Genomic DNA, 25,686 nt, shown 5'->3' with positions numbered 1-25,686 from the left:
GCTTCTGTCACGAAATAATAATCTTTCTCTGAGAGAGGATAGCTTTCTGATTTTGTTTTTTTCTTTTATCTAAGTGTGGTTGATTTACAACCTAGTGTTGATTTCTGCTTGCTGTACAGCAGTTAACAATATGTATTATATAATATACGTATTTTATATGTTAGTTCAGTTCAGTTCAGTCACTCAGTCGTGTCCGACTCTTTGCGACCCCATGAATCGCAACATGCCAGGCCTCCCTGTCCATCACCAGCTCCCAGAGTTCACTTAGACTCACGTCCATTGAGTCAGTGATGCCATCCAGCTATCTCATCCTCTGTCGTCCCCTTCTCCTGCCCCCAATCCCTCCCAGCGTCAGGGTCTTTTCCAATGAGTCAACTCTTTGCATGAGGTAGCCACAGTATTGGAGTTTCAGCCTCAGCATCAGTCCTTCCAATGAACACCCAAGACTGATCTCCTTTTACAATGGACTGGTTGGACCTCCTTGCAGTCCAAGGGACTCAAGAGTCTTCTCCAACACCACAGTTCAAAAGCATCGATTCTTTGGTGCTCAGCTTTCTTTATTGTCCAACTCTCATATCCATACAGAACTACTGGAAAAACCATGGCTTTGACAAGATAGACCTTTGTTGGCAAAATAATATCTTTGCTTTTTCATATGCTGTCTAGGTTGGTCATAGTGTTTTTTCCAAGGAGCAAGTGTCTTTTAATTTCATGTCTGCAGTCACCATCTGCAGTGATTTTGGAGCCCCCCAAAATAAAGTCTCTGTTTCCATTGTTTTTCCATCTATTTGCCATGAAGTGATGGGACCGGATGCCATGATCATAGTTTTCTGAATTTTGAGCTTTAAGCCAACTTTTCCATATATTCTAAGGGTTATTTCTGTGCTTTCTGATTTGCTGCACTGGCTTCTGTATATTTGTTTATGCCTGTACCACATCCCAGATGATTTCAGCATTTTTCACATCTAAAAGTGTTGGCCTCCAATTCCTTTTGGAAGACTGTTTTGGCTATTTAGGGGTCCCTTGAGATTCTATAGGAATTTTCACATGATTTGTTCAATTACTACAAACATTGCCATTCAGATTTTAATAGGTATTTCAGTGTGTCTGTAGAAAACTTTAGGGCTTCCCAGGTAGTGCTAGTGGGAAAGAACCTACCTGCCAGTGCAGGCAGAGACACAGGATATGTGGATTTGATCTCTGGGTTGGGAAGATCCCCTGGAGGAGGGCATGGCAAACCACTCCAGTGTTCTTGCCTGGAGAATCCCATGGACAGAGGAGCCTGGCAGGCTAGAGTCAATAGGTTCGCAAAGAGTAGAACATTACTGAATTGACTGAGCACACACACACAGAAAATTTTGAGTATTGTGATCATTTTAAGAATCCTGTCAGTTCCTGAATACAGGGTTTCTTTTATGTGTGTTTCCATGGACTTCTTTTAGCAATGTTTGGCAGTATTCAGTGTATAAGTCTTTTACCTTCTTTGCTAATATCTTTGCCAATATTTCATAAGTATTCTACCTCTTGATATTATAATAAATAGAATTTTTCTCTAATTTCCAGTTGACATTGTTAATTGTGTATACAATTGCAGCTGATTTTTCAGTGTTGATTTCTTATGCTTCAGCTTTTCTAAAGTTTCTTTTTTTTATTAAGTATTTATTTATGCATTTGGCTGTGCCACTTAGTTGCAAGATCCATCTTCATTATGGCTTGTGGGTTCTTTTAATTGGCATGTGGAATGTAGTTCGCTGACCAGGGATGGGACCTGGGCTCCGTGCATTGGGAGCTCAGAGTCTTAACCACTGGACCTGCAGGGACGTCCCTAAAATTGTTTTTTGGAGTAGTAGTTTTCTTATGGAATCATTTTTCTCTGTACATGCTGACAAAAAAACAAAACATAGAATGGAAGTAATATAATAGTAAATTCAATAAAGACTTTGAAAATGGTCCACATTCAAAAAATCTTACATATGAAGCATTTAGAGTAATGCTTAATATCTAGAAAGTATTTGGACACCTTAAGTTATTGCTATTCTTATCATCTTTGTCACTTAATATTTACACTTTGTAAAAATTCTACTGTGGACCTTGTCATCTCTCTTTATTTAAATTTTTGGCCATGCCATGCAGCATGTGGCATCTTAGTTCCCCAAAGGAGTATTGACCCTGTGTCCCCTACAGTGAAATGTGGAGTCTTAACCACCTGACCACCAGGGATGTCTCAATTTTGTCCTCTCTTAAGATGCCAATTATACTGGAAGTCATGTAGATAAGGAATATCACTTATTATGTAAAACATAATAGATAACACTTCTGCTTAGGTAAACTTTTGTTGAATTTTTTTCTGTGTATTTCATATATTGCCCACAAATATGAAAAATCTGCTTTAACTGGAGGATATCATAATTTTATGAAAAAGCATGAGGAATTAAAATTAGGTACCCATAATTTGCTCCAGATACATATAAGTCAATCTGTCAGAGTACATACTTCAACTGAAATGATTCTCACCCCTCTCTCCTCCTCAGTTTTTTGTGACAATAAGAACTCTTCTCATGACCCCTTTCTGAAATGTGTTTCCTTATTGGAACAGTTGACATTCAAGGATGTGGCCATCGAATTCACTCAGGAGGAATGGGAATGCCTGGACCCTGCTCAGAGGGCCCTGTATAAGGATATGATGTGGGAGGTCTATAGGAACCTGGTCTCTGTGGGTGAGGATCACTTATTATAATCATATATCAGAGTGTTGATAAGTATATTCACCATACTATAATTTGATTCCTATAACTCCTTCCAGTTACAACTAGAAATATATTCTTTTGACTAATATCTCCTCATTCTACAAACCATGATACCTACTTTGTTTCTGTTAGTTTGACTCTTTTTTTTTTCTTTTTAATACTGTGTTTTACTGAGGTCTTTATTTAAGTGAGGGTCTTTATTTCTGAATAATGTACTGAGCAAATATTTGCAGTATCCAAATATGTTGGTATAGTTGCTAGATTTCGTGCTTTTTCAGATTTTATCTGTTGTCTGTTGGACACTTAGATTGTTTTCATGTCTTGGCTATTGTAAATAGTTCAGTAATGAACATGGGAGTGCAGGTATCTTTCTAAGACAATGATTTCATAATGGAAATGATGCATTATATGATATATATATTTAGCTATGCTATACAGCATGCCAGATCTTAGTTTCTGACCAGGAATTGAACCCATACCGCATGCACTGGAAGCTCAAGTCTTAACCACTTGACCACCAGGAAGTTTGTAAAAATATATTTTTAGGAACCTTAAACTGTTTCTCAAAGTTGGTACACCAATTCGCATGCTTCAGTATAATTATTAGAGTTCCATTTCCTCCACATTCACGATAACACTTGTCATCTCTTGTCTTTGTGTGTGTGTGTGTGCGTATGCATGGGTGCACGCACCTTAGAAGGTTGATTCCGGGAATCTCTGGATTTTTTGATTGGAGAATGATTGCTTTACAGTGTTATATTGGTTTCTGCCATAAAACAGTGTGATTCAGCCATAAGTATACATATATCCCCTCCATCCTGGTGACAGCTGTTCCAGTAGGACTGAGGTAATATCTCAGTGTGATTTTGTTTTGCATTTCCTTTGGAGGGTACACACGGGAATTGGGAGTCTTCTATTCCCCAGTCTCAATGAGCTGCAGCATCAAAGGCCAGGAAATTGTCATAAACTCCTACACTCTTCATTTCAGTATTTTCAGAATAGGCAATGTCTTAGGTCTGTGGCAATTTCACACTGAATAATTCTCACAAACACACAGGAATATGAGAGACAATGCAGGGAGAGCTCGCAGAAGAGCAACTTTGAGAAAATGCTGAGCGCATATTTATTGATAATTTATCTTACTATCTTTTAACTACGAGCAGTAAAGCCAGACAGAGACCAGAACTCTGGGATTAAGGAAGCTTCCTTGTGGAGATGTGGAGGTAATCCCAGGAGAGTTGTAAAGAAAGGTCTTTGAAGATAAGGTGGTTTGTTTTGCATGCAGAACTGCACCTAGCTAATGCTGACATGTCAACCAGAACGTCTAATTGAAGGACTGGAGTAGGGGAGCAAGCAAGGAAGAGGGAATGAGTAAGATTAAATTCCTGGAGATATTTCTGAGAAAGCAGTAAAATATGGTTCCCACATAGGTCCTCCAGCTTCTCTACTGGTTTGTAGAGTTTTCCCAGCATCCTTCTCCCTGCTCCCCCAAAGTCTTTCTTGTTCATTGTTTTTAACTTGTTTCCCTCTTGCGTTAATGAGTACTTGTCATTTATAGTTCTATCATCTTCCTTATTATGTTTTTATCTTATTTTTTAACTAGGCTGGGTCTTTGTTGATGCTTGCAGGCTTTATCTGGTTGCGGTGTGTGGGCTTCTCATTACAGTGGATTCTTTCATTATGGAATGAGGGCTCACTAGTTGTGGTACCCCGGGGCTTAAAGTGCTCAGACTCTGGCAAACACCTGCCAGCCTCGCCTCCCTATGACGATTCTGCTCATCCAGTCAGGACCTTCATTCGGAAATCCTGGTCTCCCTACTTTATGATACTGTGGATTCTTTGTGCAGAAGAATTAACTATGTTTGTGCAGAATTAACTCACCTCCATTGGTTGGACTGTTCTTGTTTCTTCATTCTAGTTTCTGCTAAGGAAATGCTTGCCAAGTCACCTCAAATATTGTGTATGTTTTTATCAAACATATGCATGGAAATTGAGCTTACAGATTATGCAGTATGATACATGACATAATGAATAGTGTAATAGATGTAAACTTCTTTTCCTTTAATATCACAATCTCTTCTTTTTAAAATCATTCAATCACTAAGATAATAAATTTTCTAGACTTCTGGCAGTAATACTAGATGCCAAAATACACAGCACTATATCAACATTTTAGTCTTTGGGACTAGTTTGTAGTCTATGGGAATTGCATAATTTTTATCCTACTGTTGTGTGAAAATTGTATAAATCTTAATTATGATGAATTGCTTTCTCATGCTCTTCATGTCTACTGTGTCCTACTACTATGTCTATTCATTCTGTTAATTTTTGAGAGCTTGATATTGTAACTCCAACTAAAAATCTTAAGTTATCTACTTGAAAAACAATTGTAATATATAGTGGCATTCTATGTAACCTTGTTCTGTATTTTCCAAGTCTCCTATAAATGTGTTATCATACTTTCATAATTTAAAAAAGAGAAAAAAGTTTTTTAATTCTTTCATTTCAGGGCCTTCCCTCATTGTCCAGTGGTTAAGAGTCTGTCTTGCAGTGTAGGGAGTCACAGGTTTGATCCATGGTGATGGATCAAATTCTTTTAAAAGATTGTTAGATGGCTTAAAATAGTGCATGTCTTATGTTAAAGGCTCAAAAGTTACTTTTGTATAAAAAGACACATTGATACTCTGTAATACTTAATATGACATCCTTTGCAGTATATTTTGAGCGCTCTCCTATCACACTTTATTCTCAACAATGTGGTTCCTGACCCTTTTAATAAAGTTACATACTGCTCTCTCTTTATTTCATGTGACTTGGAGCCAGTAAACTGGATATTTAATGGCACTGCATAGGTAGTAAATTGAACTATTTATTCATTTTTATATGCAGGTCAGCAAGCAACAGTTAGAACTGGACATGGAACAACAGACTGGTTCCAAATAGGAAAAGGAGTATGTCAAGGCTGTATATTGCACCCTGCTTGTTTAACTTATATGCAGAGTACATCATGAGAAATGCTGGGCTGGAAGAAGCACAAGCTGGAATCAAGATTGCCGGGAGAAATATCAATAACCTCAGATATGCAGATGACACCACCGTTATGGCAGAAAGTGAAGAGGAACTCAAAAGCCTCTTGATGAAGGTGAAAGAGGAGAGTGAAAAAGTTGGCTTAAAACTCAACATTCAGAAAATGAAGATCATGGCATCTGGTCCCACCACTTCATGGGAAATAGATGGGGAAACAGAGGAAACAGTGTCAGACTTTATTTTTGTGGGCTCCAAAATCACTGAGGATGGTGATTGCAGCCATGAAATTAAAAGACACTTACTCCTTGGAAGGAAAGTTATGTCCAACCTAGATAGCATATTAAAAAGCAGAGACATTACTTTGCCGACAAAGGTCTATCTAGTCAAGGCTATGGTTTTTCCTGTGGTCATGTATGGATGTAAGAGTTGGGCTGTGAAGAATGAAGAAAGCTGAGTACTGAAGAATTGATGCTTTTGAACTATGGTGCTGGAGAAGACTCTTGAGAATCTGTTGGACTGCAAGGAGATCCAACCAGTCCATTCTGAAGGAGATCAGCCCTGGGATTTCTTTGGAAGGAATGATGCTAAAGCTGAAACTCCAGTACTTTGGCCACCTCATGAGAAGAGTTGACTTATTGGCAAAGACTCTGATGCTGGGAGGGATTGGGGGCAGGAAGAGAAGGGGACGACAGAGGATGAGATGGCTGGATGGCATCACTGACTCAATGGACGTGAGTCTGAGTGAACTCCGGGAGTTGGTGATGGACAGGGAGGCCTGGTGTGCTGCAATTCATGGGTTCTCAAAGAGTTGGACATGACTGAGTGACTGAACTGAACTGAACTGATAAAATATTTCATTTATATACATTTAAGTTTGATTTTTTATTATTGAATTCACTTTCTATTTTTTCTTAATATATATGTTTTATTGAAGTATAATTGACTTATAGTATTTCAGGTACACAACAAGATGACTCAGTTATACATATATATTATTTTTCAGATAGGTTATTTTCTATTATATTGACTGTAGGTCCTATGCTATACAGGAAATCTTTGTTGCTTGTTGTATATCTACTTTTTAATTAGGAATCTTTCATTCTATTCATACTAAATCAAACAAGTGAAATGTCATACATTTTTTAGTTAACCAAAAATTCATTAGTTTTCTAAAATATATATATTATACATACTATTTGTATATATGTATACAAAAGCTTTTGTATATACACTTGATAAAGGCTTGAGAAAGAACATTAAAAAAACGATGGAGAAATTGGAAAACACAAGCTAAATGAAATGGGAGTACTGAATATGAAATAGAAAAAGTGTAACAAACTAGATAAAAGTAAAAGATCATCATGTACTCCAGTTGTTTATGGCTGCTCATTGGAAACATATCTGGAGCTTTGGAGGAAAAAAGCAATACCTGGGCATTTGTATTTTTCAAAAAATTCCAAGATAATTCTGATATGCATCTGGATTTTAAAATGAGATTAAAACTTTTTCTATTATGTGGTAGTTTTGGTGATATAGAATTCTACTGTTTTTCTGTTGACCAATAATGGTATAGTTACATAGTCACAACAGTTACATATGTGTAATGTGTAATATGTAATATTACATAGTCACAATAGGTACACAGTCACAATAGTAAAGATGTTTATCAGTTTTCACGATTAATATCCAGACAAAAAATTAGAGATCATTAAAATTGAAAGCCATAATGGGAATGTAATAGCTAACAATATAAAATAATTGCATTCAATTTGTGGGTTCAAGCAGGGTATTGTGGTAATTGGAATTGCATACATTCACATGTTTCATTTGCCCAATCAGTCTATGCCTTTTGGTTGGTGCATTTAATTCATTTATATTTAAGGTGATTATCCATGTATGTGCTCCATTTACCATTTTCTTAATTGTTGTGGATTTATTTTCTGTAGGTCTTTTCCTTCTCTTGTGTTTTCCTGCCTAGAGAACTTCCTTGAGTATTAGTTGTAAAACTGGTTTGGTGGTGCTGAATTCTCTTAAGTTTTGCTTGTCTGGACAGCTTTTGAATTATTTGTGAAATGTGAGTGAGAGTCTTGCTGGGTAGAGTATTCTTGGTTGTAGGTTCTTCCCTTTCATCACTTTAAATATATGGTGTCCTTCCTTTCTGGCTTGTTGAGTTTCTGTTGAGAAATCAGCTAATGGGAGTTCCTTTTCATGTTGTGTGATTTTTATTTTCCCTTGTTGCTTTTAATATTTTATCTTGTCTTTAAGTTTGGTCCGTTTGATTACCGTGTGGCTTGTTGTGTTTTTCCTTGGGTTTGTCCTGCCAGGAACTCCCTGTACTTCCTGGACTTGGTTGAGTATTTCCTTTCCCATGTTAGGGAAGTTTTTGGCTATTATCTCTTCAAACATTTTCTCAGGTTCTTTCTTTCTTCTCCTTTCCTCTGGGCCTTGGTGTGTGCAAGATTTTGTTTGTGGCCTCCAATAATGGAGTGTCTGCCCAAGTCCTGTGGAAGTCCTATAATCAAATACCATTGGACTTCAAGGTCAGATTCACTGGGGATTCTCAGTGCCTTTATCAGATTCCCAGGTTGGGAAGCCTGATGTGGGGTTCAGAACCTTCACAACAGTGGGATAGCTTCTTTGGTATTGTTTGTTGTCCTCCACTTTGTGGGTCACTCACCAGCGGGTAGGGGATTTGATTTGATTGTGATTACACGCCTCCTACTGTTTTGCCTCAGCGTCTTCTTTGTCTTTGGACATGGGGCATCTTTTTTCTGTGGGTTCCATTGTCCTCCTGTTGATGGTTGTTCAACACCTAGTTGTGATTTTGGTGCACTCAGAGGAGGAGAGGAGCATACGTCCTTCTACTCTGCCATCTTGAAGCGGAAGGAAATTCTTCACTTTCTTTATACTATTTTTGTCTAATTGGTAACTTCCACTTATATAGGTTATTAATTAGATAAGCTAATTTTGATTTGGTTAGTTTTACAATATATTGTGTATTCTTTATCATATTTATCATTCTTTATCATTACTTATTTATAGTGTGAATGCAGAATATGGGACCTCTCAGGTTGCACCAGGCGTAAAGAATCTGCCTGCCAGTGTAAAAGATTTGGGATATGCAGGTTCAATCCCTGGATCAGAAAGATCTCCTGGAGTAGGAATTGGCAACCCACTCCAGTGTTCTTTTATGGAAGATTCCCTGGGGAGGCTGGCAGGCCACAGTCCATGGGATCACAAAGAGTTGGACATAACAGCAGACAGGCACATGCAGAATATATGTAAATTATGATTTTTTTTCTCCTTGGTTTGAGGCAGCAGTGTTTCATTACTTGATCCGTAGATTGTGGGCATAGTGGAAATACACAATTTCTTTGATTCCCAAAACGAGTTTGTTTAGGTTGAGTGTTTTTGTCACCACTTGTTTAAAACTGCAGTGCTCTTAAAAATAGAATTATCTCTGATCAGTTTTGTTCTTAGAAACTAATCCTATTCCTTTGTGTTCCTAAATTTTATAAGCTCATCATAGGTGATTCTAGGTATTTGCTTTGCTTTGTTTGGTATAAGTGGTTTTTTAGTGTAGTAGCATATATTTAATGTAAGACATTTATTTATGAATTGTAATATACAGGATAATTGTGGTTTTCTATGTTTTAGCTATGTCTCATGTGCATGTGATCAAGAAATTACAACTAAAAGCAGACACTGATAAAAGACAGGTGGTCTTCAGTAAGAATTCACTACTGATAATTCATAACAGAATCCACAATGAAGAAAAACCTGACAAATTTTAGAGTGTGGCAAGGACTTTAGTCAAAGAAGAACCCATGAATGTCCTCAGAGAATTCACAGTGGAGAGAAACCTTGCAAATGTAATGAGTATGGCAAGGTCTTTACTCAAAAAGGAAACCTTATACATTATCATCAAATAATTCATGTAGGAGATAAACTTTACAAATGTAATGAATATGGGAAGCTCTTCAGTAGAAAGATAAACCTTAAAATTCATAATAGAATTCATACTGGAGGGAAACTATAAATTTAATGAATGTGGCAGGGTCTTTTGGCATAGGGCCACCTTTTTATTTCATCAGCATATTCATGCTGGAGAGAGAACTTACAAACATAATGAGTGTGGCAAAGACTTCAGTCAAAAAGAAAGCCTTGCAATTCATCATCAAAGAAGTCATTCTGGGGAGAAACCTTACAAATGTGATGAGTGTGGCAAGGTCTTCAGTAGAAAGAATTTCCTTCCAATTCATAATAGAATTCACACTGGAGAGAAACCTTACCAATGTAATGATTGTGGCAAGCTTTTTCGGCATAAGAACAGTTTTGCAATTCATCTGAGTATTCATACTGGAGAGAAAACTTACAAATATAATGAGTGTGGCAAGCTTTTTCGGCATAAGAACAGCCTTGCAAGCCATCTGAGTATTCATACTAGAGAGAAACCTTACAAATGTAATGAGTGTGGGAAGGCTTTTAATAGAAAGTTAGCCCTCACAATTCATAATAGAAATCATAGTAGAGAGAAACCTTACAAATGTAATGAGTGTGGGAAGGTCTTCAGCAGCAAGAGATACCTTACACTTCATAATACAATTCATACTGAAGAGAAACCTTACAAATGTAAAGAGTGTGGCAAGATGTTTCGGCGAACATCCACCCTTTCAGTTCATAAGCATATTCATAGCTGAGAGAAATGTTCTTCCAAGGAGCAAGTGTCTTTTAATTTTATGAGTGCAGTCACAGTCCATAGTGATTTTGGAGCCCAAGAAAATGAAATTTGACACAGTTTTTGCTTTTTCCCCATCTGTTTGCCATAAAGTGATGGGACCAGATGCCATAATCTTTTTTTTGATGAGTTTTAAGCTAGCTTTTTCACTCTCCTCTTGAACCTTCATCAAGAGGCTTTTTAGTGCCTCTTCACTTTCTGCCATTAAAGTGGTATCATCTGCATATCTGAGGTTGTTGATATTTCTCCCGACTGTTTTGATTCCCATAGGTGTATACTGTCCATGTAAAACATTGTTGGGAAACATTGTGTCCTCAGATGTCACCAAAGAACTCTTTTCAAATGTCATGGATTTGGTGAATTTTGTGAGCAATACTTAAAAGAGAGCCCACAGCAGGGAACAGATTAACTGTGAATGAACGAGTCTTTAGTTCTCTAAGGTAATAAAAGCTGTAGAGTCATTACAGGCCACACCATATTATGTTAAAACTTATAATATGGGGGCTTCAATGGTTGCTTCAGGTAAAGAATCCTTAGCAAATGCAGGAGACACGGGCTCCATCAGTGGTCCAGGAAGATCCTACATGCCATGAAGCAATGAAACCCATGGTCCATAACTGTTGTCCTGTGTTCTAGCGCCTGGGAGCTGCAACTACTGAAGCCTAGAGCCAGTGCTATCCAACAAGAGAACCCACAGCAATGAAAAGTCCATACACTGCAGATTGAGAGTAGCCCTTGCTTACTGTAACTAGAGAAAAAGCCTGCACCATAACAAAGACCCAGCACAGCAAAAATAAAAAATAAAACTTGTGGTGGGTTAATCTCCCAGTCGTCTCAGCCTCTGATCCCATGGACTGTACCCCACCAGGGTCCTCTGTCCATGGGATTTTCCAGGCAAGAATACTGGAGAGGGTAGCATTTCCTTCTCCAGGGGATCTTCCCAACCCAGGGATAGAACCTGTGTCTCCCATATGTCCTGTTTGGCAGGCTGGTTCTAACCATTGAGCAACATGAGAAGCCCAGAAACTTATAACATTACATTTATATGAGAGGTTGAAGGAGGTATGTTGAAATGGCCAGTTATCTTCTTTGTATGAATAGTCAGTGATTTTGAGTACGTTACTTTTTGTGTCTTTCAACACGAAGTCTTTTGATCTTACACTATTATAGGCCTTTCACGTTATTCCCTGAAACAGAGTAAGATGAAGGACCAACTTCATTAGATACCCTTTCTTCACTTCCAGCTGAAATTGTCAAATTGAATAGTGTGTGAATTAGGGTCAGGTAGAAACAGAATAATGTAAAACTAGGTCATGGCTCATCATACTCATTATGTTCAGGGTGCACTTCCATAGATAGGCCACAAGGAGTGTGGGACAGAATCCTCCACCAACTGAAATCTTTGAAATCTTGATATCATGTGGAGTGATCCCAATCACTTCAGTGCTTTCAGATGTTTTAGCTCTCATTATTTTTCCCTTTCTTAGAATAATTTTATTTGAATGTACAAATGTGTTGACTGGAAATGGATTAAAACGAATTATACAATGAGGTGAGGTGATATTTCTTGTTCTTCCCAATCAATGAATATGGTATATTTGCCTTGCAATTCAATGACTATGGTTTGTTTCTCAAAAATGCCCTAAATAAAAGATTTTTAACTTTTACTACCATAGTATTTTTTAGCATAAAAGCCCATGTTTTTCTAGATTTTTTTCTTTTACTTTTTACATACAAATATGTATGTTCAAAATTTCAATTCCAGTTTGTAAATAGCAGTTATAAAAGAATTGCATTCAGTTTTTTCATGTGGTTCCTATCTTTGCAAATTATACTTTTTCTAGATATTTTTATAGACTTGCTTTTCTACATACACCATATTAACTTTTCTGTGTTTCCTATTACAAATTGCCACAAATTTGAGTACCTTAAACCAACACAGATTTATTCTCTTGTTTTTTGGAGGCCAGAAATGCCCAGTATATCCAATGAACCCAGCTCCTGCTGGGTTCTCCTGATCACAATTCATTTTCTTGCCTGTTCCCAATTCTAGAGGACATGGTTAAATTACTTCCTTTGGCTAATGGTCCCCATGTGTATTTGCATAACACATTCTCAGTTAATTATTGGGTTTGTTCAAATATCTTCCCGTCATCTAGGTATTTCCTGAATCTGTTTTTAAACCAGGACTTCCTGTCACTATCATTGTTCATATACAATTTCATTGTACTTACCTTCATCATGATCTTGGTGAAATTCCCTTATGTAAGCTACGTGAAGTCAGGGTATTCATTTTGTTTCTTGCTACATATTTAGAAATTGGAATCATTCCCCACTTAGACAGTGAATGAATGCCCTTTATGAATAGAGGTGATTGAGGTAAAAAATAGGCACCCTCAGTCACAGGGTGAAATAAACATGCTTATGACCACAGATTTCTTTTTTCTTTTTGGTTAGAACATTTTTTTTTTTTTTTTAAATTGAAGGATAATTGCTTTACCAAATTTTGTGGTTTTCTAACATACATCAACAAGAATACAGCCGTGCCCCTCCATCCTGAACTTCCCTCCCATCTCCCTCACCATCCCACCTTTCAGCCTGTCACAAAGCCCCGTTTGAGTTCCCTGAATCATAGAAATTCCCACTGGTTCTCTATTTTATATATGATACTCTAAATTTTCATGCTACTCTTTGCATACAACTCACTTTCACCCTCCTCCCTTCCCCCATGTCCATAGGTCTATTTCTACATTACTGCCCTGAAAATAAATTCATCAGTACCATCTTTTTAGATTCCATATATATGCATCAGTGTATGATATTTGTATTTCTCTTTCTGACTTACTTCACTCTGTATAATAGGCTCTAGGTTGAACTGACTCAAATGCATTCCTTTTTATGGCTGAATAGTATTCCATTGTATATATGTACCACAGCTTCTTTAACCATCTATCAAAGGACATCTAGGTTGCTTCCATGTTCTAGCTATTGTAAATAGTACTGCAATTAACATTGGGGTACATGTGTCTTTAATTTTGGTTTCCTCAGGGTATATGCCTAGGAGTGGGATTGCTGGGTCATATGATGGTTTTATTCCTAGTTTCTTAAGGAGTCTCCATACCATCTTCCATAATGGTTGTATCAGTTTACATTCCCACCAACAGTGCAAGAGTGTTCTCTTTTCTCCACACCCTCTCCAGCACTTATTGTTTACAGACTTTTTTATGATGGCCATTCTGACTGATGTGAGGTGGTATCTCATTGTAGTTTTGATTTGCATTTCTCTAATAATGAGTGATGCTGAGCATCTTTTCATGTTCTTGTTAGCCATCTGTGTGTCTTTGGAAAAATGTCTTTTCAGGTCTTTTCCCCACTTTTTGATTGACTTGTTTTTGTGGTATTGAGTTGTGAAAGAAAGTGAAAATCACTTATTTGTATCCAACTCTTTGTGACCCCATGGACTATAAAGTCCATGGAATTCTCCAGGCCAGAATACTGGAGTGGGTAGCCTTTCCCTTCTCCAGGGGATCTTCCCAACCCAGGGATTGAACCTAGGTCTTACAGCATTGTAGGCGGATTATTTACCAGCTGAGCCACAAGGGAAGCACTCATTGAGTTGTATGAGCTGCTTGTATATTTTGTAAATTAATTCTTTGTCAGTTGTTTCCTTTGCTATCATTTTCTCCCATTCTGATGGTTGTCTTTTCACCTTGTCTGGTCTTACATTTAGGTCTTTAATCCATTTTGAGTTTGTCTTTCTATATGGTGTTAGGAAGTGTTATAATTTCATCCTTTTGCACATAGCTGTCCAGTTTTCCCAGCACCACTTATTGAAGAGGCTATCTTTGTCCCATAGTATACTCTTGCCTCCTTTGTCAAAAATAAGGTACCCATAGGTATGTGGGTTTGTCTCTCGATTCTCTATCTTGTTCCATTTGTCTATATTTCTGTTTTTGTGCCAGTACCATATTGTCTTGATGACTGTAGCTTTGTAGTATAGTCTGAAGTCAGGAAGGTTGATTCCTTCAGCTCCATTCTTCTTTGTCAAGACTGCTTTGGCTATTCGGAATCTTTTGTGTTTCCATGTGAATTGTGAAATTTTTTGTTCTAGTTCTGTAAAAATGCCATTGGTAATTTGATAGGGATCACAGTGAATCTGTAGATTGCATTTGGTAGTAGAGTCATCTTCAAAATATTGATTCTTCCCACCCAGGGTCATGAAATATCTCTCCATCTCTTTATGTCTTCTGATTTCTTTCATCAGTGTCTTATAATTTTCCTTATACAGGTCTTTTGTCTCCTTGGGTAGGTTTATTCTTAGCTATTTCATTATTCTTGTTGGTGAATTGGATTGATTCCTTAATTTCTCTTTCTGCTTTTTCATTGTTAGTATATATGAATGCAAGTGATTTCTGTGTATTAACCTTGTATCCCACGACTTTGCTGGATTAACTGGGTTAAACAGATCCAACTCTTTCCCAAAGGGTTAGCTTAAATTTTTTCAAGCCACAACATTTTAAATTCAAGGTTCTGAAATGTTCTGTTCTATATCCATCAAAAAATAATGATCCTGTTTTTCAGGTGGGATAGTTTTTATTTGTGAGTGACACAGCACCTGGAGAACAGTTATTGAATGAAGCTGGAAGATTCCCATTCTCACATAATAGGACTTCCAGAGGTACCACATGGGATGTGGTACGTCTTGTCTCCCTTATATCTCCATGAATACTTAGTCTTCAGTGTTGTTATACCAACATGGATCTTGGATGACTAAGAAGAGTGAACCCTTTTCAATTTTAGATTTTGTCTTCTTTTCATTAAAACATTAATTTGAGACTTTCTACAAATATGCTAACCATTTGTGTTAAATATCCACCATAATTTATATATATCAGTTCAGTTCAGTCTCTCAGTCGTGTCCGACTGTTTCTGACCCCATGAATCGCAGCACGCCAGGCCTCCCTGTCCATCACCAACTCCCGGAGTTCACCCAAACTCATGTCCATAGAGTCGGTGATGCCATCCAGCCATCTCATCCTCTGTCGTCCCCTTCTCCTCCTGCCCCCAATCCCTCCCAGCATCAGAGTCTTTGCCAATGAGTCAACTCTTCACATGAGGTGGCCAAAGTACTGGAGTTTCAGCTTTAGCATCAGTCCTTCCAATGAACACCCAGGACTGATCTTTAGAATGGACTGGTTGGATCTCCTTGCAGTCCAAGGGACTCTAAAGAGTCTTCTCCAACACTACAGTTCAAAAGCATCAATTCTTTGGCGGTCAGCTTTCTTCACAGTCCAACCCTCACATCCATACATGACCACTGGAAAAACCATAGCCTTGACTAAATGGACCTTTGTTGGCAAAGTAATGTCTCTGCTTTTCAATATTCTATCTATTGGTCATAACTTTCCTTCCAAGGTGTAAGCATCTTTTAATTTCATGGCTGCAATCACCATCTGCAGTGATTTTGGAGCCCCCAAAAATAAAGTTTGACACTGTTTCTACTGTTTCCCCATCTATTTCCCAGGAAGTGATGGGACCAGATGCCATGATCTTAGTTTTCTGAATGTTGAGCTTTAAGCCAACTCTTCACTCTCCTCTTTCACTTTCATCAAGAGGCTCTTTAGTTCCTCTTCTCTTTCTGCCATAAGAGGGGTGTCATCTGCATATCTGAGGTTATTGATATTTCTCCTGGCAATCTTGATTCCAGCTTATACTTCTTCCAGCCCAGCATTTCTCATTTCTCATGATGTACTCTGCATATAAGTCATATATATATATATATATTGGCTCTGCCACATAACTGGGATCTTAGTTCCTTGACCTTGTTTTGAATGCTGGCCACCCTCATGAAAGTGCAGCGTCCTAACCATGGGACCTCCAGGGAATTCCAGGCTCTACTTGATATCTTGGTCACACAGTTTATTCACAAGATTTCTTAGGGGAGTAGGGAAGTGATCATCACCTGTTAATAACTTCATGTCTACTGCTTTGATCTATGGATAAAACAGACAAGTTAGAAAAGAAATTTTGTGATTAAAATGTTTGAAAGATGTGCTAGGACTCAGGATGAGTAGATCGTAGGGCTGCCTGGTTTAACATTAGTGAGAAGACAACAGAGTGCCTCCTACACAGAATTATTTCCGGCCAAAAGCTGCCTACAAATCCCCATTTGTCAGGACATCATTCTATGTCTTTTTTTTTTAATTTTTACTTATTTATTTTTCATCATTCCATTTCTATGGGCTCATAGGTGAAGGACCATCTTCTGTAACTTTTTCTTCATGACATAGAGGGTCATACTCTTAACAGTGGAACATATTCATGTGGGTCTGTAGCATTTTTTTTTTCTTTTGTCTTTATTGGAGGATAATTGCTTTACAATCTTGTGGTCTCTGCCTTATATCAACTCGAGTCAGTCATAAATATATATGTATCCCCTCCCTCTGTGGCATCCCTCCCCCACCCCCACTCTACCCTTTTAGGTCATCACAGAGTGACTGACTGGGCTCCATGTATTATATAGCAGTTTCCCATTAACTAGCTATTTTACACATGATGGTGTGTATTTCTCATTGCTACTTTCTCAATTGTCCTAGCCTCTCCTTCTGCCACTGTGTCCACAAGATCATTCTCTCTGTCTGCCTCCATTTCTTCCCTACAAATAGGTTCATGAGTACTACTTTTCTAGATTCCATATATATATGTTGCTGCTACTGCTGCTAAGTCATTTCAGTCGTGTCCAACTCTGTGCGACCCCATGACGGCAGCCCACCAGGCTCCCCCATCCCTGGGATTCTCCAGGCAAGAACACTGGAGTGGGTTGCCATTTCCTTCTCCAGTGCATGAAAGTGAAAAGTGAAAGTGAAGTCGCTCAGTCGTGTCCGACTCTTATCGACCCCATGGACTGGAGCCCACCAGGCTCCATGGGAATTTCCAGGCAAGAGTACTGGAGTGGGGTGCCATTGCCTTCTCCGATATATATATGTTATGTGTTAATGTATGATATTTGTTTCTCTGACTTAATTCTGTAACAGGCTCTAGGTTCATCACCTCACTACAGCTCATCCTTTGTTCCGTTTTATGACTAATAGTCCATTGTATTTACATGTTTTCTTTATCTATTCATTTGTTGATGGACATCTAGTTTGCTTCCACATCCTGACCATTGTGTAGCATCTCTGTACGGCCAGTTGTACGTGCCTATTTACATACACAGGCAGAACAAGCTACAGTTATTCTGATGCCCCCAGAGATATAGATTACTATGAGCAATACTGTTAATCCAGTTCTCCTAAGGCCAGTTCTTAAAACTGCCCTAGGCATACACTTGGCACTGAATCAAAATGAAGCAGTTTATGGCATGGGTGCAGTCGGCTCATTATGCAGTTAGCATTTTTCCCTCTGGTAGCAATTACCATATCTGTAAAACTCAGAAATGTGGAACTTCCCTTGTGACCCAGTGGTTAGGAATTTGCCTTCCAATGCTGGGTGGCATTGTCCACCCAGCTGGGTGGGTTCTGTCCCTGGTTGGGAAAGTGAGATTCCACATGGCACATGGCATAGAACAATTAAGCTGGTGTGAAAGACCCCACATGCCAATAGTAACAACCAATGTAGTCAAATAAATATAAATATTTTAAAAAGAACTCAGAAATGTGCATCAGACAGTGAGTCTGGTTCTTGTGTCCTAACCTTTGGATGCTTGAGTCCTTCTCTTGTGTCAGGGAGGTCTGGAAGACTTCAGCTTCTCTATCCACAAGAGACAAAAGAGAAAGACAAATACATATGGTATCACTGTATCTGTGGAATCTAAACAAAGGGTAAAAATGAACTTCTCTTCAAAACAGGAATAGAGGTACTGACCTACAAAATATGGTTATCAGGGGCTGAGAAGTGGAGAGAGATGAGGATCAACATAAGGACCTAACATAAAGCACAGAATTCTACTGACTTCTACTCTGTAATGAGCTATAATGGGAAAAGAATCTAAAAAAGTGCATATATGTGTATGTATAACTGATTAAATTTTCTGTACGCCTGAAACTAACACCATGTTGTGAATTAACTGTACTCCAATAAAGTGTTAAAAGGAAAAAACAGTGAAGACATGGCAGGGGAAGAGGCGCTTTGTACTTGGGGGTGGCGTGGGAATTCATGTAGAGTACTGCTGGGTTCCAAGAGGATTCAAGTCTTTTAAGGGGTCAGGATAAATGACAAGTTGAGGGACTCAGCCAGTTATATGTATGTATCCATTCTCCCCTCAAACTTCTGTCCCATCCAGGCTGTCACATGATATTGAGCAGAGTTCCCTGTGCTATATGGTAGGATGTTTCTGTTTTATAAATGGGTTTTCTGGTATCATTTTTTTCAGATTCCACATATAAGTGATATTTAATCTATCTTTATCTGACTTATTCACCTAGTATGATAATCTCCAGGCTCATTCATTTTTATCTTTAATTTTATTTTCCCAATAGGGTTCAGTATTTCTTGGATAAATCACTTCAGTTTGTGTTTACTAGTTCAGATGTGCTAAATCCTCCACAGATCTACTCTTGGAATTTCCTTAAGACTTTCCCCCCGGTGTCTGGGCCAAAGAGTATTAAGTTAATACCTAGTTGATCCACATCTGTGTACACTGACTCCATGCCCAACATGAAGGACAATTCACATACAGCTTGCTTTCTCAGATCACAGAAAGCAACTGATACTTTTTTCACTTTATTAATCAAGAAAGCCATATTCTCACCAGATTATTTCTTCAGCAGGGCTCAGCTGGTAAAAGAGGAGATAAGTGGATAATTTATTTACATCAGTATGATATTTCACTACTGTCTATAATCATGAACATAAAATCCACGATGCTGTGCAAAAATTTTTTTTCATGATCACCAGAGAAATGGCAAAATGGAAAATATTTTCTTAGCACTGATGTCACAACCCATTTCCTATAGGCAAGACTAGCCTGCATGACCTTATGTGAGTTCCAAAGGGCAGAACAGTTGCTTATCAAAGAAGGATGCTTATGCCGGGTCAATCCTGTCTACTTTTGTCCGACTCTTTGAGATCCCATGGACTGTAGCCCACCAGCTTCCTCTGTCCATGGGGTTTCCCAGACAAGAATACTGGAGTGGGTTGCCATTTCCTACTCCAGGGGATCTTCCCAGCCAGGGATTCAACCCAAGTCTTCTGCACTGGCAGGTGGATTCTTTACCACTGCACTGATTAGGACACCAGATCACCTGAGACCCTGCAGACACCCTAATCTTGTCAGCAAACCCATCCTTTTGCAATTTTATAATATCTTGAGTAAAGAAGAATACAATTCTGTGACTGCCTTGATCCTTAGCAGATAATATAACCTCTCCCTACTCACCAGGGAGGGGGCCTAATGTGTTTCCTCCTAGCCTGGCAAATATATAAAGCCATTCTTTCTCCTCCATAACTCTTTGTATTTCAAGTTATTTGGTTTGGCATTGGTGCACAGAGAGTCAAGATTTTGCCATTAATATAACCTCTGGGATCTTGTTCAATTTAACATCAACCCAGACCTCTGACTTCAAGATTCAGAGGAACATCTTTTAACACCTAATGGTGTTTTTACGATGTGACAGGACCAGACACAATACATCCCCAAAGGAACACTCAGGGCCCTTCACTGACATTCTAAGGTACATACACCGAGGTTCTTAGGTGTTTGTTGTTGTTTTTATTATTATTGGTTTAATATTCCTAATGTTCCATTTTTCAACTATAACATGTATTCATCATTTTTTAATTTTTCTTGTTGTTAAGGTTTATGGTGACAGAGTTGAGCTTACTTCAGACCCTGTATTGTGTAAAGTAGCAATGATTAAAGAATTCTCCCTCTGAACTTCTAGAAAGCGCCACGTGAGTTTCTGTCTTTCTAGTCGGACCTTCGCGTCACAGTCTCGTTTTCTGTGTATCCGGGGTCTGAGATTCGCCACTGACTCTAAAGACTCTATATCCCCACGCCCACCCCACCACCCCAGCAAACTGAGAGACGTCTCTGTGAGCGAAGAAGAGACTCCTCAGTTTTGAAGTCGCTTTGAAGCCGGTTCCTGCTTTTGGTCCACTGAGATGTTGCGTTTGGCACCTCTTTCCTGCTTAAAACCACTAATTGACCTCACTGAACCCTTTGCTCTTCCTGCACCTCATAAAACTTTGTTCTGCGAGCTGGTTTATTCGTTCTGCAGCTTCGGCCTACTGGCCCCCGCTCCCGGGGAGGCCGCGTCCTCTCCCCAACCGTGGGATTCGGGAGAGCCCACGCCGCCCCTGAGACTCTCTCCCTCCCAGCCCCTCTGTCCTCGCGTCTCCTCAGGCCGATCCTTGTGTCCCGCAAACCTTCCGTTCATAGTGACCCTGTGTGGGGGCAGGTGACCTGAGCCAGCCACGTGTCACCCATGGTTCTTGCGTCCCAAATTCCACCCGTTGGAATTTGGCTCTTGAGGGAGGGGGGCTTCTTATTTAGTCACCATCCCTGTAAATAGTGGGCGAGGGGGGTCATGAAAAGCAGAGACAGCGACTCCGAGAGAAATAGAAAATAGAGAAAAGCATGAGGGAGAAGCGATGGCAATGAAGAGGATTGGTGGGGAACTTGGAAGAGACACCTTCATGAAAGAGAATAAGCATTCGGTAGCGGGTGGGGAAAGGAGAGAAGTTTAGAGAAAAGCAGTATCTCCGGAGTTAAAGGTGAGTAAATAAGTAGGTGTTCTTAAGTCTGAGTCTTTGCGACCCCTGTATCTCCCAGAGTTTGAAGTTCATGACCGTTGAGTCCAGGGATGGTATCTAACCATCTCATCCTCTGCCGCCCTCTTTTATAGCCTTCAAGGGAGAGGGACTGTAAATCAGGGGTCCCAAAGGGGGCGACAGTGGAGAGGCGGTTCACATAGAGAGCCCGCAAAGGAGATACAAGAGTTGGGGTCTTGGCTTACAGACAATATCCTGCTGGGAGAGAAAGGGGACTCTTAGCGATTGGAGGAGCTGAGAAAGGAAACTGAGAGGAAGCGTAGCCACTTGGGGGTGCCAGAGAGTTGGGTGGAATGGAGGGCAGAGATGGAGGAAGAAAGGCTGAAATATGAAGATTGAGGATCACCAGAGAGGTTGGAGAGAAAGCATCTTGACGGGGAACAGATGGCAGAGAGAAGCCGGATGGGAGTCAGGGAAGAAGTAGAGGAGGACAAGCACAGCAGGAGAGCAGAGGGGAAGAGGAAGGGAGATGGAGAAATAAGTAGGGAAACAGATAAACCAAATGAAGTGGAAACAACTAGTGTGCAGGTGGGGGAGGGGACTAGATCCAGACGAGTGCTGAATTGGTTGGATAAGGATTATGAACATAGTACATTGATTTTTGGCGTTAGAATCTACTAAATTTTAAACTTGTTTGTACAAATGCGAATGAGGGTCGCAAAACTTCTGTCTGTAAGGCTTCTGCATTTTGTAATTATTTGTATGAAAAGATAGCGTCCATGTGCAGAGCCTGTGGCCGTGGGGGCTGCAGCAGTGACCTGACTCCCAAAGGTGGGTCAGCCCCTTCCCTTTTCCTGGTGTGGAGTAAAAGTTATGGAGAGAAGTGGGGCAGGAAGTGACTGACTCTTACTACATAGTGCCTTATGAAGAAACATTAAGCATGTTCTTTGTGATAGTTTTCCTTTTTTCCTTTCTCCTTTCTTTACATTTCTTTTTTTTTTTTTTTTGTAGCTTGGGATAAAGATTGGTTCATTCAATAGCAGCTTTCTTGTAAAAAAATCATTCACTTCTGAAATAGGAATTGATGGCCTCCTGTAATTAATTCATGTCATTCTTTTCTAAAAATGCTGTATTCTCAACTCTTTCTTTTTATACTTTGCATCATTATCATTCAGTGAAAAAATTTAACAAGCTGATTCACTTAAGGTTTCTTTCACGTTTAGTTGAGGCCCATTTGCTGTTTCCTTTTAACATCATATCTTCACAACAGTTTTTTGGTAACTGGTAGATAGTTATAGGCTATTATGATGAATACTTAATAAGGATGTCAGTGATCTTTTATATTAACAGTCAAGACCTAATTTAAGCAGTTAGTGTGATATTCCATTTTCTTCTCTTATGGGATTTGGTAACTAGTGAGTGAGCTATGAGCTGATCTGACGATGCTTCCCTCAGGTCCAGAACCTGAGCAACATTGATTCCTGAAATGATTGGCCAAATTGGATGTGTGACTGTGTGTGGCATTTCTTGGAGGGAGTGCCCAGTTGTAGTTAGAGTTTGAAATGGATCCCAGTTTTGCAAAATGAAAAAGAAGAACAGTAATGGAGGCAGGAACATAGGCTGAGAGTCTGAGAGGCAATCATGAGCCGTATTCTATGAATAAAGGTCAGTGCTTAAACTGAGATACATTATCAGCAGATGTCTTCTATGTATAAGCGTCAATCTGTAGGGAGGCCTCCACTGGCTTCCCCATGTCCTCAGGGCAGTATCCTGACTCCTCAGGTGGCTCCACAGCCCTTTGTCATCCTTAGGTCTCTGCCAGTGTCTCCAGCCTCATCTGGAAACCGACCCTATTCTCATGGTCAGTCTGTCCTGGTCACGTTCACTTAGTCCTTGTTCATAAACACCAAAACCTCTGTCTCTGATCTTAGTTTCTACGCCTGCCTTTGGTCATTAATTACCGTGGCTCTTGCTCTTTCTGTTCCTTCAGGTCTAGTCCAGCGAGGTCTCCCCATCTCCTTCCCATATTCTCTGTCATGTTAATCAGGTTTACTGCCTCTGTATTAATCACCCTCATCAGAAATGCCCTTGTCCTTTGATTATTTGGAGTCTTTCCTCTTTTCCCTTCATTGAATGATGCTTCAGTGATTCAAGTTCCTCTTCCTTACAGTGAGATGGGTATCTCACTTAGGGTGAGGACTAGGACTGTGAGTTGGGCTGAAGAATTCTCAGGGGAGACAGAGGGGACAGGGTAGGTGATGATGGTTCCCATATCTGTTCTTGACATTTCAAGTCTAATTGATCCTTACCCCATGTGGACACTTCATTACTCAAAAGCAAAAAGATGCAGGGAGTCCTAATGAGCCGGATAGATCTAGTGTCTTGAGGTGTCCCCATGTTTTAGTCCACTGTGTCACTGCTCACTGCAGCCCCCAGGTCTTCTAAGCTCTGTCCACCCAGGGACCAGCTGCCATCTTGGACAGCAGTTCTGCCTTCCAGCAGTTTATCTGCTCAGAGCATGGGATGCTGAGTTTACTGTGGTTGGAGTGGCCAGAAGGTTTGGAATCCAAGGGGATATGGAGGAGTCCCCCTTCTTAAATATCTGGGGTATCTTCCAGTTAGCTCTCAGTGGAGAGAACAGGGTTCACTGAGATTGGGGTCTCTCTATCTTTGTGACCTCTTTACTGAGCTCAATCCAACCACATCTCAAATACCTTTAAAATTTTGTAATGTCCCCAATCTCTGACAGGTTTACCCAGGAGGGCCAGCTTCTTGGTCTCTGTCCTGGGTGCTGAGTGTCCTTGGATTTGCAGCTTGTGGCGACTCTATTGCAATGCCCATGCCCATGGTCACTGCACTTTAGCCTCTTATTCAACTATGCCCGGAGAAGAGGTAGGAAATGGGAGGAAGTGAAGGGGAGCTTGTCAGGGTCTCTTGGAGGGTTGTGGGAGCAAGAGTGGGTCTCTGGATGAACCCCGTGAATGGTGTGTGTGTGTATGAGAGACAGGCATGCTTGTGTGATATTGGGGTGTGTGAAACTGTTGACAAGGGCAGTCTCAGTTCTGGCTGGAGGACCTCCATGTAGGCTTATGTTAATTGTCAGCTTTTGGAATGGTGGGTGTGCCAGTGTCTTAGCTCAGTTTCCCTGGACACAGATGCTGTGACTGAGGTTTGCGTGCCTGGGTTAATCGGGAAATGAGATCACACCTGTGGAGGAAGGAAGGCTGTGGGATTGGGAAGAAGAATGTTACCCTGCAGTGTGTTAGAAGCAAGGCCTGAGCTGAGCCCACAGGGAGGTGTGGGTGCAGGAGGATGGGCACAGTGGACCCAGAGAAGGGGGGCGGGACCCAGGAGGTGCCCCACAGCACCCCCTCCACACAGTGGATACTTGTGGTCTTTAGGGAAGGGCGAGAATCAGTCTGCAACCCACAGAATAACTGTTGGTAAAATGCTGGAGATAAGTTCATGGGTTACCTTTAGTTTTTCTGTTATTTTCAGTTGCTACTGAAGAAGGTTTCAGATGGAAGGTTAAAAAAAGAGAACTTGGGGTGTTCCTTGGAAGATGTTGAAGTTGCACTGGGGAATGTGCACCAGCCTACACATCTGTCTTGTATTATTAGAGTTTGGAGATAACAATTTGGGGGCTGCTGGGGTCACTGTGACTGATAAGAAGATGTCTTGAATCTGGTTGGTGTTTGGGCGTCTTCATGTGTATTATTCCATCATTAATGCAAGAGCTGTTAAGGCTTTGAACCTTCTGGGGATTGCATAGCAGGGTGGGTGGATTATTACTGGGTTTCTGGGGAGTGTGTTGGCCCAGATGCAGGTTTGGAAGTTTCTTTCAGCCTTGAAGGGAAATAGTTGGCCCTCGGCTTTGATGGCAGAAGAATTTCGTCAGGGAGGGCCCTTAAAATCACATGATGTCGGGAAGGATCGTTCCTAGAATCCAAGAGTCGTCAGCTCCACAACGGCCTATAGTACAGAGGCTTCTTCTGGACTTGATGCAGCTGCTACATGTTGCTGCCAGTGCAGTGGATTCCTCTACTGTTCTCTCTTTGTTTTTACAGATCACGTGCATGTGCCATGTATGGGTATGATACAGATAACAGTTGTGAATGGTTGATAGGAATATAAATATTACCTGGAAAATTGTACGGAGTTTCCCCAACATGCACAGGGTCTCGCAATCTCACTCAGAAATTTTTTAAAATGTTCTATATATTTGGCTTCGCCTGAGTCCTGCAGGATCTTTGGTTTTGGTGCACAGACTCCCTGGTTGTGGTGCTCGGGCTTAGTTGCTCTGCTGCATGTGGGATCTTAGTTCCCCCACCAGGGACTGAACGCACATCCCCCACAGAGCTCAGTAGGTTCTTAACCACTGGACCACCAGGGAAGTCCTGTGCAAAACCAGTGTTATGAAGGAGTTCCCTGCACTGCTGTAATCAATACTGCATGATTGACAAC

At 40.1% G+C, this 25,686-nt stretch overlaps 1 protein-coding gene and 1 pseudogene across 1 annotated transcript in view; both read left to right on the top strand.

Annotated features, from left to right (window-relative positions):
* Positions 1-2,721, top strand: part of ZNF320 (zinc finger protein 320) — a 53,240-nt gene extending 50,519 nt beyond the window's left edge. Inside the window, 1 exon segment of the mRNA XM_061385832.1 lies at positions 2,597-2,721. Coding sequence (XP_061241816.1) covers positions 2,597-2,721 — 125 coding nt within the window.
* Positions 2,722-3,098: 377 nt separating this feature from the next.
* Positions 3,099-25,686, top strand: part of LOC133229463 (zinc finger protein 160-like) — a 28,512-nt pseudogene continuing 5,924 nt past the window's right edge.

Source organism: Bos javanicus, chromosome 18 (assembly GCF_032452875.1).
Source record: "Bos javanicus breed banteng chromosome 18, ARS-OSU_banteng_1.0, whole genome shotgun sequence".
Lineage (NCBI taxonomy): Eukaryota > Metazoa > Chordata > Mammalia > Artiodactyla > Bovidae > Bos > Bos javanicus.
Note: the sequence above shows the minus strand (reverse complement) of the source record. Positions and strands in the feature narration are given on the sequence as shown.